Genomic DNA, 14,467 nt, shown 5'->3' on the forward strand with positions numbered 1-14,467 from the left:
TTTCTTTCTTTCTTTCTTCTTCCTTCTTCTTCCTTTCTTTCTTCTTTCTTTCTCTTTCTTTCTTTCTTTCTTTCTTTCTTTCTCTCTTCTCTCTCTTTCTTTCTCTCTTCTTTCTCTCTTCTTTCTCTCTTTCTTTCTCTCTTTCTCTCTTTCTTTCTCTCTTTCTCTCTTTCTCTCTCTCTCTTTCTCTCTCTCTCTCTTTCTCTCTCTCTTTCTCTCTCTCTCTCTTTCTCTCTCTCTCTTTCTCTCTCTCTTTCTCTCTCTCTTTCTCTCTCTCTCTCTCTCCCTCTTTTCTTTCTTTCTCTCTCTCTTTCTCTCTCTCTTCTCTCTCTCTTTCTTTCTTTCTTTCTTTCTTTCTTTCTTTTCTTTCTTTCTTTCTTTCTTTTTTTTTCTTCTTTCTTTCTTTCTTTTTTCTTTTCTTTCTTTCTTTCTTTCTTTCTTTCTTTCTTTCTTTCTTTTTCCAAATATATCATTGGTTGTATGCTTGGAGAATGTTGTTGACTGACTGACTTACTTCATAATTATCACTGGATTCAGAAACTTCAAAGTATCAATAACATTCCCTATTCTTTTTTTTTTCTAGATGGATATGATGAAGAAATAGCCTGCACACAGAATGGTCAGATGTACTTGAACAGGGATATTTGGAAACCAGCCCCTTGTCAGATCTGTGTCTGTGATAATGGAGCCATTCTCTGTGATCAGATCCAGTGCCAGGAAGTATTAGATTGTGCAGATCCAATTACTCCTTCTGGAGAGTGCTGTCCTGTCTGTCCAACTACAGCTGGTGCTGGCAATAATCCCAATTTTGGTAAGAATGCTGGAAATTTGCTATTTTACCCAGAGAGTTGATTAGCACAGTCTATCATTAGACATTATACAGGCTTAGTATTTCTTGTATTTCTTCTCTTTGAAGAAGGTGGGAAGGAACTTGGTAGTAGCCTGAGACTGCGGAATATTCTACTAAGACCTAACATGGAAAAATCTAGCCAATTTTTAAGCGGAGGTGCAACCTTGATGCTATATTCCACTCAAGAAGTAATTGCTTGGTGCTGTAGTTGTGATGGAATCATTTGTAGTATTGTAACTGTAGGGGATATAGAGGTTGTCAGTGATATGGAATGAGGCTAACCAGCTTTTCATAGTACATTGACTTATTTGCCTTATTTCACCATCTCTTGCCCCATCACTTGAACATGAATGGTAGAGGAACTATTTTTTGTATAAATATTACCCAGGTCCCATATATTGCATTGAGAAATACTCCAAACTCTTTAGACATCTAAGTAATTGTAGAAGTGAGGAAAATTTAATATTTAAGGTGAGATGGGAGTAAATTTAGAAGCAGAAATGTGGTAAAAGAAAATGCCTGTGTACATTAGAAAAAAAACCAAACTTATATGTGTGTATCAGATATGTGCTTATGATAACTTAGAGACAATTGTGTATCTGAGAATAAGGTGGCTATACATGCTTATGATTTTTATGTAGTCTCTGTAATAGAATGAGATTAAAAGTTGAAGGTGTAGAATTTAGAAATAAAAAAAAATCTCCCCAGAGAGTTTCAAATATTTGAAGAGTTGGTATGTAAGGAAGTTGATTAGACTCATTCTGCTTGGTCTCAGAGGACAGAGCCACATCCATTTGATGGAAGTTATGAAGTCTTAGAATTTTAGCTTAATATAAAAAAAAACCTAACAGTTTAAAAAAATTGAACAGTAGTGAGTTCCCATCATAGACCAAACAGGGTCTATGTGACTACTTATCAGGGAGATTGTAAAAAAGGATTTGGTAGGAAGGCTCAAGTAGGAAGGAGATTAGAAAAAAATAGATGAATCCTAAGGTCATCTTTGGCTCTAAATCTCTGATTTCATCCAATTCTAAGACTACATGATTCTTTGAAAATTATTTTATATAATGATGGATCTTATAAATTGGCAATAATAAATTTATGTAAGCTTTACTAAGCTTTTGACAAAAGAGAAAATTCTAAACATATATATATATATATATATTATTAATGAATAGTTCATATGCCTAAATTTTATTTCTAATTCCATAAATTTAGTGAAAGCTACATAAGTATTATTTGATGATTAGCTTAATAACACTGGGTATTTCAGAAGTATTAATACTTTACATTATTCCAAAACTTTTATCTAGTCATAAACATGTTTAGTAATTCATGCTTTTGATGATAAAGTCTTGATTTCATTTAATTTTTACCCATAATCTTAAACTGTTGCATAGTTGACACAGATTTAAAAAAATATTTGGGAGTATGATGTTTGTAAATACTCAGCTAGAATTTTCAATAATAATAATAATAATAATAATAATAATAATAATAATAATAATATACCTGTGCTTTTCTTTTTATAGGTAGAGGAAGAAAGGTAAGTTCATATTTCTTTAGTTTTCATTTCATTCATCCTAGTCTGTACCCATGCTTATGTAAGGGTTTTTTATGAAGTACTATTCAAATACAAGTTCTTAGAATTATTATAATTATTCTTCTTCCTATCATTTAGTTACTGCCCCATCCAGCCAGATAGGATTATTATCCCACTACAAGTATCAGGGAAATTCAACTCTAAGTATTTATTGAGTACATCTGATGTACCTAGCACAGGGTTAGGTTGTAGCTGTGAGTGATAGATAAAATGTATATGATTATTACCTTTAAAGTAAAAATGTAAAAAAAAATCACCTGTGTTTTCACCTGGCTTAGGAAAGGAAAACATCATTTTAATAAATCACCGAAGAACAGCAATTAATGACTCAGATTTTATTGAATGATATAGCCTATCTGGTGCCGGTACTTGAAATTAATTTATATTCTAACCAGAATTGGCCGTGGAGACTTGAGCCATGATCCTATTTCAAGTGGAAGGAATTGAGTCCAACCATGACATTTATATCATTTCTACTCTTTGGCTCTGCAAATACCTCAATCTATCAGTATCTGAAAACCACCTGTTGTATTATTTGACCATGTATCAATTGGGGAATGGCTCTTATTTTTATAAATGTGACTCAATTCTATACTGCTAGATTGAGGTATAGTCAGATAAAATGCTCTAGATCACTATTGACTAGACAAATGCACATTAAAACAACTCTGAGGTACCACCTCATACCTATCAGAAATGACAAATGCTGAAGGAGATGAGGGAAAAATCGGTACATGAATGAAATGCTGGTAGAGTAGTGAACTGGTCTAACCATTCTGGAGAATAATTTGGAACTGTGCCCAAAGAGCTATAAAACCATGTATGTGAAACTGTATAGGCCTGGCACTCCACCACCTAGCTGCCCATAAATGATGGTAGGACTTGGCTACTTTGATCAATACAATGATCCAAGACAATTCCAAAGAACCTATGATGAAAAAAAGAGTGAATGGATTAACTGTGAGAATTGAAGTATAATTTTCTTACTTTCTTAATTTTTCTTGCTTTGTCTCTGATCAATTCTCCTTTATAAAAACCTTGTCCCTTTTGTGGAACCATATTAAAAAAATCATCAGACACTCTGAATTATATTTGCTACTCAGTCTGAATTAATAACATTTGCAGATTGTATGAGTATGTTCTCCATTCCTTTATTCAGTTCACTGTTACAAGTATTGACAAGAATAGATCCCAGAGTTGCCCTATTTACTCCTCTCCCTTTCCATACCTCTTCCACTTTCCTTCTGCCCTTTCTTCTTTATAGACCCCATTTTCTTATACAGAAACCACATTCCTAAATTGTTTGCCACTCTTTAACCATAGCAATATAGTTTTGATTTTATATACCCATCCTGTCTATGAGAATAAAATGTGTGAATACAATGATTTACCAAAAGCAACACCATGTATATCTATCATTAAAGAAAATTAAATTAATTTGGCATGATTTAATCTTCCAAAACCCATGCTATTCCACCCCCACATACTCGTATGCTATTGCAGTTTGTTACTAATTGATTAATGGCTTGTTCTAGCTTCATCTCAGATACTGAGGTTAAATTCACTAATCTGAAATCACAAGGGCCTTCCATTTCCCTTTTTAAAAGATGCTATAACATTTCTCCCTATTCAGTCCTTGGAAACTTTTCACGTAATTCATTACATCTCAGCAGTTAATGGCCTCAGCACTGTAGCAACAGCTATCACTTTCCTTAAGTAGCTTGAATAAATTTCATCAAATATTAATGAATTAAATTCAGTCATTTTTTTCTAAATTGTTTTAATCTTTATTCATATCTTTCCTTATTGTAATATGGCCTTCCATGCCTTTCATTGAATTGTAGATCTCTTTATTTGATCTTAAGCTTCTCAAGGGACTATGTAATTTTTCATCTTTGCATCACTTAAGACAGTATCTTATGCATAAGAGCCACTTAATAGTTGCTGAATTGAAATGAATTGTCATTTGTTCCTACTAATGTAAACTATTTCCTATGTGCTGATCTTTATAAAGATAGATGTTAAGAAGGAATTGAAGGACTTAGCCTCTTAATAATTCTTTCTTACTGGCTGCCCATTGGTGTTTGCTGGACGAGTGAAAAGGTCATTAATGTCCAGTTAGCTACACATAAAATATTATAACTCTATTTCTCCCAATTTCCATGGGGTTTTCTTATGTTTAGGTATTGTATAGTAGTAAAAACACCATTTGGTAAGGCTGCTCGTTAATGATAATTTTAAAAATTATCTTCCCATAGGGACAAAAAGGAGAACCTGGATTAGTACCAGTTGTAAGTATTTATCCTTTCCTCCCATCTCATTGTTTATAGAATTAAACATTTCCTTTTTGATAGAAATATGTGAAAATTAATTCTTGAGTTGAGAAATATAGATGCAACTCCATGTATGAAGTTCAAAAACTTGAATATAACGGTTTTCGAGTTTGTTAATGATAGTACTTGATTCTAAAACAATAAGTTCTTGACTTTTTATTCAAATTTGCCAAAGGATAAAAATGTGGCATTTGAAAAATTAATTTTACTCTATGGTTGTGCAGTACAGATTGAGTGGCCCCATACCTATAGGAATGATGCTGTGGTGATAACTCTACCATCCAGAGAGAAAAGTGAAAAAAGTGTTGTATTAATTCAAATAAACAGAAATGAAAATATCAGTGATGCTGATGACATTCTCATAGAATTTATTGTGATTTATAGGTGATTGAAAATCTAATGGCATTTCCCTCTGATGGAGCAAGACAGACTTGTTCATGCCCCAAGAAACAGGGATGATAAATTAGATTTTTATGGCTCAGGTGTTCTTTTTAGTATTCACAGACATTAAATGAGCAAATGAGTTCTTGTCATTGTCTGGAGATGTTGATAAAATGCTTATGGTGAGTCATGAAGTGCTAGAGGTTCATATAATATTTCTATTGGGTTAAATTTTGAATTCAAGCTTATTTTTTGATAGTTGATATAATTTAGACAAGATCTTTGTTAGACCATAGTCTGTTAGGAAGGTGGTTAGTTTAGCCCATATTAATTTTTTCAAATGGACATTATTTCTATTCTCAGAATTGTAGGGAGAAAACTAACTTGTCTTTCATTGATAATTTTATTTGTTTAGGTAACTGGAATTCGAGGTCGCCCAGGACCAGCAGTAAGTACTTCTGTAATTTTATATTTTTTGAGAATATTGTGACTGAAAAATATATTCAGGAGAATATGGTAAAATCCAAAGCAATTGGATACAAAACATCCAAAAATCTAAAGCAAAAACAAAAACAAAACATCCTAAACTTGGTCTGAATATTTCCCAAAAAGTTTTTCAAGAAAGAATTTCATCAAAAATAAATATAATAAAGGCCCATTTTGTAATAATTTATACTTTGAAGGACCAAGCTGTGTCAGTTGATACATATAGCTCATTTGCATATACTAGAGATATTAGGATTAAATTTTTCTTTCAAAATAAAATTATATCTGCTTGTAATTTTTGAATTTAAAGTGTATTTGCACAGATAGGAAATGTTATAGTAAAATTATAGAAAAAAAGTTTTAAAAAATTCTTACATCAATTGGCACGCTCTATCTGTTAATTGTTAACAATCCTGTTCTGATAGTGGAGTTGTAGAGGATAATTAAAGGTCAAAATTTTAAAACACAGTATTGTTTTGTGATGTTTCTGATTGAGATTACCAATTGGTTCATGATCTGTAGTAGCCTTAGGGAACAAAGGAGTTTAAGAATAACACATTTTTAGTTAAGCATGGCAAGAGAGTTCTGAATTGAGCTTTAAGTCATCATCTGTGTCCCATAGGTGTCAAGATTTAAAACATACACGCACATAAACACACACATGCACACACCCACACACCACACCACACCACACCACACCACACCACACCACACCATACCACACCACATCAAAACAGAGCATGACAGAGAAACCAGGTAAATTAGCTTTCTTAAATTATGCATCTAGCATGTCCTAATCCATTCATTCTGAAACCTCTGTTTCAACTAGTACTGGATTTTTAATTTAATGAGTTCATGATCTGGTTTATTGTGAAACATTTGTTCTCCTCAAGTGGTTCCAAACTTCAATTGAAGTATGTATTTTATAGAAAAAGGTAAAGATGGAAGAATTTTTTCTGAAAATCAAATTTTCCATGAGTTTTGTTGCTTTCTATAAAAGTCATATACCTGCCCTACTTAGGAGAAACCGAAAACTTTTTATGTTTGTTAGAAATATTTTGAACACCCAAGGCTTTTTCTGAAATCTCCTTCCAATGTGAAGGTGCTCTTGGGTTGTCAATGAATATATGCCAGCTGAGCACAAGCTTGGGGTGGTCCTGCTTAGATGTATAAGTTCCATGGCTTCATGTCTGTCCCTGAGCAGCAGCCCAAGTATGCTTACAAATGCTCATCAACAGGTAGTTTCATTTGGCAGTGGGAGATTGGGGGAGAAATTAATGGAATTACCTACTAAGCTATGAGCTAGAGGGAATATCCACATGAATGAAGGCATGGATCCTGCACTACTTTTGAACAAGAAACTATAGCAATTACAATTAGTGGAAAGTAAATTGGTTAATCCATCCACAAGTAAGTGATAAGGTGTGATGAACTACTTAAAGAATTTTTGAAGATCTGTAAGCCATCAGTTGGCTAAATACTTTTGTTAATTTCCCATTGCTTTCTTTGGGAATTTGAACAACTCTGCTTTGGTGTATGTCAGATAGACAGCAGATAGCAACTGTGAGTTTGCACTTTTCATTTCCTCTAATTTTTCTTTGGGAGGGGCAAGGCAACGGGATTAAATGACTTGCCCAGGATCACACAGTTAGTAAGTGTCAAGTGTCTGAGGTCAAATTTGAACTCAGGTCCTCCTGATTCCAGGGCCATTGCTGTATCCACTAAGCAACCTAGCTGCCCCCATTTCCTCTATTTTTTGAGGTTTAAACCTCAAATTGTATGCTCACAATTTAACAGTTATACTATATATTCATCTCTAGGGTCGTTTTTATTTATTTTGTGATTATGTGCACAGTAACAGATTAGTCCTGAGAATTTTTTCATTGATAACTTTTAATTATAACAACAATAGTAATTTTCATTTGTCAATTTAATCAACACGGCACATGATAGACTCTGCTGCTGCTTTAAAGTCTCTGCCAGGGGCATTGCTATATGAACAGACCATGTTAATAGACCAGGAAAAATAGATTTAGAACATTCTTCAGAAATGATGGGCTACCATCACATACACATAGTTTTATTTTCAATATTTTGAAACTATGTAAATAAAAAAGTATTCTTTTTTCAGTTTTTTCTTTCATTTTCCTTACATCAAATATGGTTTTAATTTTTAGCTTTGCATTGATGTATAAAATATCTAGACCTTCATAAAACACATAATTTTTTTATGTTGTAATTAGGGACCTCCAGGATCTCAAGGACCAAGAGGAGAACGTGGCCCCAAAGGAAGACCTGTAAGTTACTAAAGACTTTGCCCTCTTAGAAATATCCCTATGACAGGCAAGCCTGCAACATTTTCAATGATTCTGAATAAGGCATTTATTTTTAGTCCTCTGTCCAATTCCATTAAATATTTCAAGTTACTCTTATTTGAAATGGTTATGCAGACATGGTTCTGCCTTAAAATTTTTTTTGGCAAGGTAATCAGGGTTAAGTGACTTGCCTAGGGTCACACAACTAGTTAGTATCATGTATCTGAGGTTGGATTTGAACTCAGGTCCTTCTGACTCCAGGGCCTGTGTTCTATCCACTGTGCCACCTAGCTGCCCCTTCTGCCTTAAATTTCAATAATTTATTTGGTGTTTATGCATTATGGTCACTGGTTGTGTGACCTTAGACAAATCATTTAAACTCTCAGTCTCTCACCTCACTGATTCTCTCCTTTGTAGAAAGTTACTGATCTATATTGTAAACAGAGTTTCCCCACCAAGAGTTCCCCCACCCTAATGAAATCACAAGTCCAACCCCTTTTCCTATGCATAAAATGGGCATTTATAAGATATACATAAATGCTATGTGCTGGATCCCTGAAAGCCCATTTCAAAATAACAAAGAACACAATAAGGGAAATTATTAGTACATTGAGCTGCTTTCAGATGTTACAATTCTCTAGAAGTGGGTATTGCCAAGATTATGTTATAATGCTGACCCATAGAGGTGATATTTCTCTTCTGTAGGATTAATTGCAAGGTGGAAACAGAAAAGAAAAAAATTAGATTTTTAAGTTCTTCAAGTACAGTTATAAACTAAATTTCGTAATTTCCCTAGTAACCCTAACTGTTGAGTAGGTCAAAAACTATGATGCTATTAAAGGGAGGATTTATTTTTTCTTTTTCAAGAGTTCTTACTGTGACAAAAATAAAGCTTTTAGGGTAAAATGATCTGCTGTATTCTCTTTATTTGAAGCCAGAGAATAAATACAATAAAGATCAGTTTGTTAGCTATTGCCCCAGCTGATAAACAGTATAATGCTCTTCAGTTCTTAGAGAGTCTGATTGATTCCTTTTCTTCTTGTTTCTTCACTACAAACAACCAGACTTTTCATGTTCTCATGATATCCTCTCTATAGATCAAATTATAGAATGTCTATGACTCAGCAGAATGCATTTAAAGTTTCATATCTTCTCTAGGATGTGTGTACATTAGAGGATTGTCTGAAACTGTACTGATTTTTGACCCTCAAGCATATGTGTGTATGGGAACTGAGCTAAGGAAAGGAATGAATCATATGAAGACAATTCCCAGAAGCTAATAAAACTCATTCCATCTCTTATCCTTCCTGAGAGTGTTTTACCACAGTCTCAACATTTTGACTCATTATCTATCACCAGCATCGAATCCCCCACTACTACCCATCTTAGCACCCAGAGTGCCCATCCATCTACCCTGCTCCAGAGACTGGTATGATAAATTTACCTGCAGCTACTAAATTAAATCTTGAAAGGTGAAGCTGATTGCCATACCTCAGTCTCTGGTTGTATCTGCCTAGTTCAAGAACTGAGGACTTAAAGATTGAATTTTGTATATAATGTCCAACAAAACTCTGCCTTCCTTTCTTATCAGGGCTTCTGCTCATCAGTAATGATTCCAGAAAATAAATCACCTTCAGTACCCTTATTTCTTCTTTTTTTTTATCCTTTCCCCCTTATCAACACCTTTCCACTCTCTCCTGTACCTCCCTCCCTCCTTCCTCTTCACACACACCTTCACACACTCTCCAAGTACACTTATGCTATTCCAAGTTTCTCCTATTAATGAGCAATAATGATTTGACAAATCACTTTCCAGAAAGTGATTTAATGTGGTCCTCCTAGAAATATTTTTTTGCATTTTATGTAAGCTATAATAGAAGGGACAGCCAAATGATTAGCCCAAAGGAATGAATTAATAGTGAAATTTTAGACATACTATCTAGATGAATGAGACATATTTTGTTCAAGGACAGAAATGTATGTAGAAGAAGCATTTATTCAGTGTTTGCTATGTACTAGGCACTGCCCTAAGTGCTGGGGATGTAATCAAAATCAAGCAAAAACTGTCCCTGCCTCAGGAAGTGCTTATATCTTAATGGGGGAAGACAGCACATAAAGGGAGAATTGGAAAGAGAAGGGGAGGACTTGATAGGTGCCGTGGTGTGAAGATGGCTGAGAAACAGCATGGTGGCCTGGTGCCAGATGAGATGAGATGAAAGCTCACCCATCTGTGCCTGGCTTCTCAGGGGCAGAGTCCAAGTTTCTGGTGGGAGGAAGATAAGGATGATGATGGTGGCTAGCATTTAAGGTTTTCAAAGCACTTTGAACATATTTCATTTTATCTTCACAACAACCATATGGAGAAGGTTGTAGTATTGTCCCCATTTTATAGATGAGGTAACTGATGCAATGCAAAGGTTAAGTACTTTGTCCAGGGTCGTATAGCTAGTCAGTGTCTGAAGCAGGGTGTGAACTCAGATCTTCCTAACTGGAAGTCTCATGTTCTCTACTCCATGCCATCTAGCCACATCATAGCAACGTGGGCACAGGCAATAATGTCTGAGGATGGGAAAGGAGACCTACCTAGTAGTCCTCCACTCACACCATATAGATGTCTGCACACTTTGTCTCTGAATGTCTGCTCTTAGCTGTGATGTTGTGAGGAGGATCCTTTTGAATCATTCACTCACTGGCCAACAGATTTACTTTTGTGAGAGGAAACAAGATGGTGTAGGTATCAATCCTATTCCCAGTCTGAGGGTAGAGAGTAACAACAGCACACAGAACCACAAATGTTCCCATGCAACATTGCTCGATGAAATAGAACAATGGTTCTCAAACTTTGTGGTCTAAGGACCCCTTTATAGTGATAAAAATTATTGAGGGCCACCTAGAGAGCTTTTGTTATTGGGGGGTCACATCCATCAGCACTTACCCTACTAGAAATTAAAGCACCTTATTTTTAAAATTAGTTTATTTTGAATGATCAACAATCACTTCCATAAGCTTTTGAGTTTTGAGTTTTGAGTTTTTCTCCACCTCCCTTCCCACCTCCCTCCCCAAGACGGCGTGCAATCTGAAAAGCACCTAATTTTTATGTAAGTAGTTTTGACCTCACAGACACCCCTGAAAGGGTCATAGAGATTCTCAGTTGTCCCTGGATCACACTTTGAGAACTGTTGGTCTAGAATATCTTGTACCACACTACCCATATTTATCTGGTCTATTGTTCTGCAACCTAATAGAAATGCTTCTTGGTTCTTGGTTTTCCCTTAGATCCACATAGACCCTGCTATTGTCAGGGACCAGGCTGGGTAAGTCCACTTAGGTAGAGTGTGCTCATGTTCTTTCTAGAGAAGAAGGTTTCAGTTGATTAGGAAGCGTGTGTTCATGTGGAGTAGGGTTTTGTAACTGTGAATGTGAGGCTTCAGTTGACTTTCCTTAAATATGTTGACTCCAACAATAACCAGCATTCTCTTGGGGCCCAAGTTTGAGTGAAATTTGCAAGGAGATTGGTTGGGAAGTGTGGTTCTCCCTGGGTTTACTGGTCATAACCCATAAGTTCCTCCACTTCCACAAGTGAAATGTCAGGATAGGAAAAAGAACTGTAGCTGTGATTTCACTGGTACAGGGAATTAGGAGGTGAAAAACTGCTTCTACCAAAGTGGGTCAGCACTTTCTCTGCAATTTAGAGTCTGATAGAGAAGCCTAGAATACTGAGAGGTAAAGTGATCTGCCTAGGGTCATACAGCCTGTATGTGTTGGAGTCAGAATTTGACCCCAGGTCTTGGATTTAAGGCTAATTCTGTTTACTATACCATGCAAAATGTTAAAGAAAAAAAGGCGACAGGGGAATTAGAGTCTGAGAACTCAGGAAAGAGGTGACACCACATTATGTTAAATAGTGGATTATATTAAATAGTGGAAGAAATGAAAAAAAGAGATGCAATTGATTAAATTACATTTTAGTGTTTTTGCTCTGACTGAAGCTTCCTCAACACTGCTTAATTTTTTGTCTTCAAAGACTAGGGAAGGGGAAGAGCAGGGGTCAAATATTTGTTAATGCCTACCAGGTAGTGTGCTAAATGCCTTATACATATTATTTTATTTGATACTCTCAAAAACTCTGTGAGTTAGGTGCTATTATGCTTTCCATTTTATAGTTGAGGAAACTGAGGCAGACAGAGGCGAAGCGATTTACCCAAGGTCACACAGCTAGTAAGTTTCTGAGTCTGGATTTGAACTTAGTTATGCTCCTAACTCCAGTCTCAGCACTCTTATCCACTGTGCCACCTTGCTGCTGATGTTATAACCAATAACTCTGCTTGTGAAACTCTGTTTAATATGCCAGATAGTCAACAAACATTTATTAAGTACTTACTACATGCAGTACAAAAAAGAAAGACATCTCTTGCCCTCAAAGAAATCACAGTCTAATGGGTGAAAACAACGCACAAAAAGAAGGTATAAAGGGGAGGCATGATAGAGAAGTCAATGAAGTCCCCAAATAGGGCAACCAGGTGGGAAATGAGGAGATGTCTGTGCTGAATCCTTCCTTAAACGGAGCTTTTGGAGTGCATGCCTCTGCCCTCTAATCAGAGGAGAAGAGGGTAGTGATGAAGTGTGAGTATGGAGGTTATCCCAGTGATGAGTTTATGAGGCATGTGGAGAAATCCTAAAGTAGTAAAGCAGGTTTGAAAATGCATCTTCCCTCAGACTGCAAAAAGGGGTTTGTGTGTGTGTGTGTGTGTGTGTGTGTGTGTGTGTGTATGTGTGTGTACCTTATATGTGTCAAATTAAGTACTGCTCATAGTCCCAAGTTCCCAGATTCCTCCACTTTTCCTGTTATAAATTATATTTGCCAGCTATGGTTACCATTTACCTTGTATCACTGGCGGGGAGTCGTAACAGTGCTTGCACTGGCTGATTCTGAAGATTCTGAAGACCAATTCTGCTTGGTCTTAGTCAAGTAACTTCATCTCTCTGAGACACAATCCCCTTATCTACAAGTTGAGATTATATTATATTATATTTAAAATTACAATTGAAAATTTTATGATTCTATTTATCAGTTGTCAGCTCTAGTTGATTCTACGGTCCCATTCACACATATACAACTGAGCTAGTATGTCAACTACGGGTGTTTAAAGGTTGCCATCTAGTGGCAATATTGGGATATTCCTTTTATTACTTTGCATTAAATAGTACTAGGGAAACAGTAGGGTATATAGGTGTGCCTTGTGGCATTGCATTTAATTAAAGTGGATACATATAAATAGAAATGAACAATTATTTATCTGCTTTAAGAATATGAATATAAAATTTCTAGTTTCTAGTCTGCCCATTAGTTGACTTTGGAACTTTTATAAAAATTGGTCTTCAGGACCATCCAATATACTTCCAAAGTTTATAGTTGAGACACTCCATGGATATATTAAGTAACCTCTTTTTTGGTTATTATTGTACATATTTATTTATTTATTTACTGGGTTCAGTCCAGGATAATTTTAGAATATTCACTTTCTCATTTAGGAAAATTTTTTCTTTATTTTTCTTTATTTTCAAAATCCCAGTTCTGTACATCTGGTAGCCTATATTTTTGGAACAAGGCTTGGCATGACAAAAACTTTAAATCGGATATATTCACAAAGTATGATATTTATAGATCAATCTTCCAGGAAATGGCTCTCCCAAATAATGGAATAGGGAAGGATTAATACCTGTTTCTATAGCTTCCCAAATTTCCCTCCACTTGTATGATAGAGAAAAAACATCTAGTACTGTATTTCTAGGCTTGTGGCTGTTTTTTGTCTTGTAAGGCAAAACTTCCTTGGGAGCAGGGGTTGCATATTTTATTTTAATTTCTGTATATTATAATATATAATCATTGCTAAGTAATAGTATACAGCAGATGATATAATCAGTTAGCCAGTCAATAAGCCTTTATTAAGCATCTGCTATGTGTCAAGCACTGCAGTAATTGTTGGGGATACAATGAAAAGTGCTCTGAGGAAGTCATAATCTAATGAGGGAGACAACATACAAATAACTATATACAAAGAATACTAAAGGATATATATATATATATACATATATATATACATACATACATACATACATACATATATATATAAAACATACATATATGTGTATATCTTTGTGATGACAATTGTAGACTAATTTTTTATGTCCAAAAGTTCAGTCATTTAAGGGGATAAGTTGGATCCTCCCCCTTCCCTTAGTAATTATATGAAATTTTACTTGATTTTGACTGTATAGATTTGCACCTGGCAACTTAAGTATCAAGGTGAACGTTTACATATAAAGAAGATACTTCATTGACTTGTCAGTTTGCTGGCAAGGAGAGTTTTGCTTCCCAGGAAGTTGAATGTTTTCCAAATATAAGTATGGGTTTCTCAAACTATGTTATCTTTTCTATTAGACAGGGACTAGCTAGTTTAATTAATTCAATAATCTGAATTTTTATTTAGCACAGATA

General features: G+C 35.1%; 1 protein-coding gene across 1 annotated transcript in view; it reads left to right on the forward strand.

Annotated features, from left to right (window-relative positions):
• Nucleotides 1-14,467, forward strand: part of COL5A2 (collagen type V alpha 2 chain) — a 204,978-nt gene that overhangs the window by 111,187 nt on the left and 79,324 nt on the right. Inside the window, 5 exon segments of the mRNA XM_020993591.2 lie at nucleotides 584-811; nucleotides 2,383-2,396; nucleotides 4,712-4,744; nucleotides 5,583-5,615; nucleotides 7,897-7,950. Coding sequence (XP_020849250.1) covers nucleotides 584-811; nucleotides 2,383-2,396; nucleotides 4,712-4,744; nucleotides 5,583-5,615; nucleotides 7,897-7,950 — 362 coding nt within the window.

This window comes from Phascolarctos cinereus, unplaced genomic scaffold (genome assembly GCF_003287225.1).
Source record: "Phascolarctos cinereus isolate Bilbo 61053 unplaced genomic scaffold, phaCin_HiC Scaffold_726;HRSCAF=1367, whole genome shotgun sequence".
Classification (NCBI taxonomy): domain Eukaryota; kingdom Metazoa; phylum Chordata; class Mammalia; order Diprotodontia; family Phascolarctidae; genus Phascolarctos; species Phascolarctos cinereus.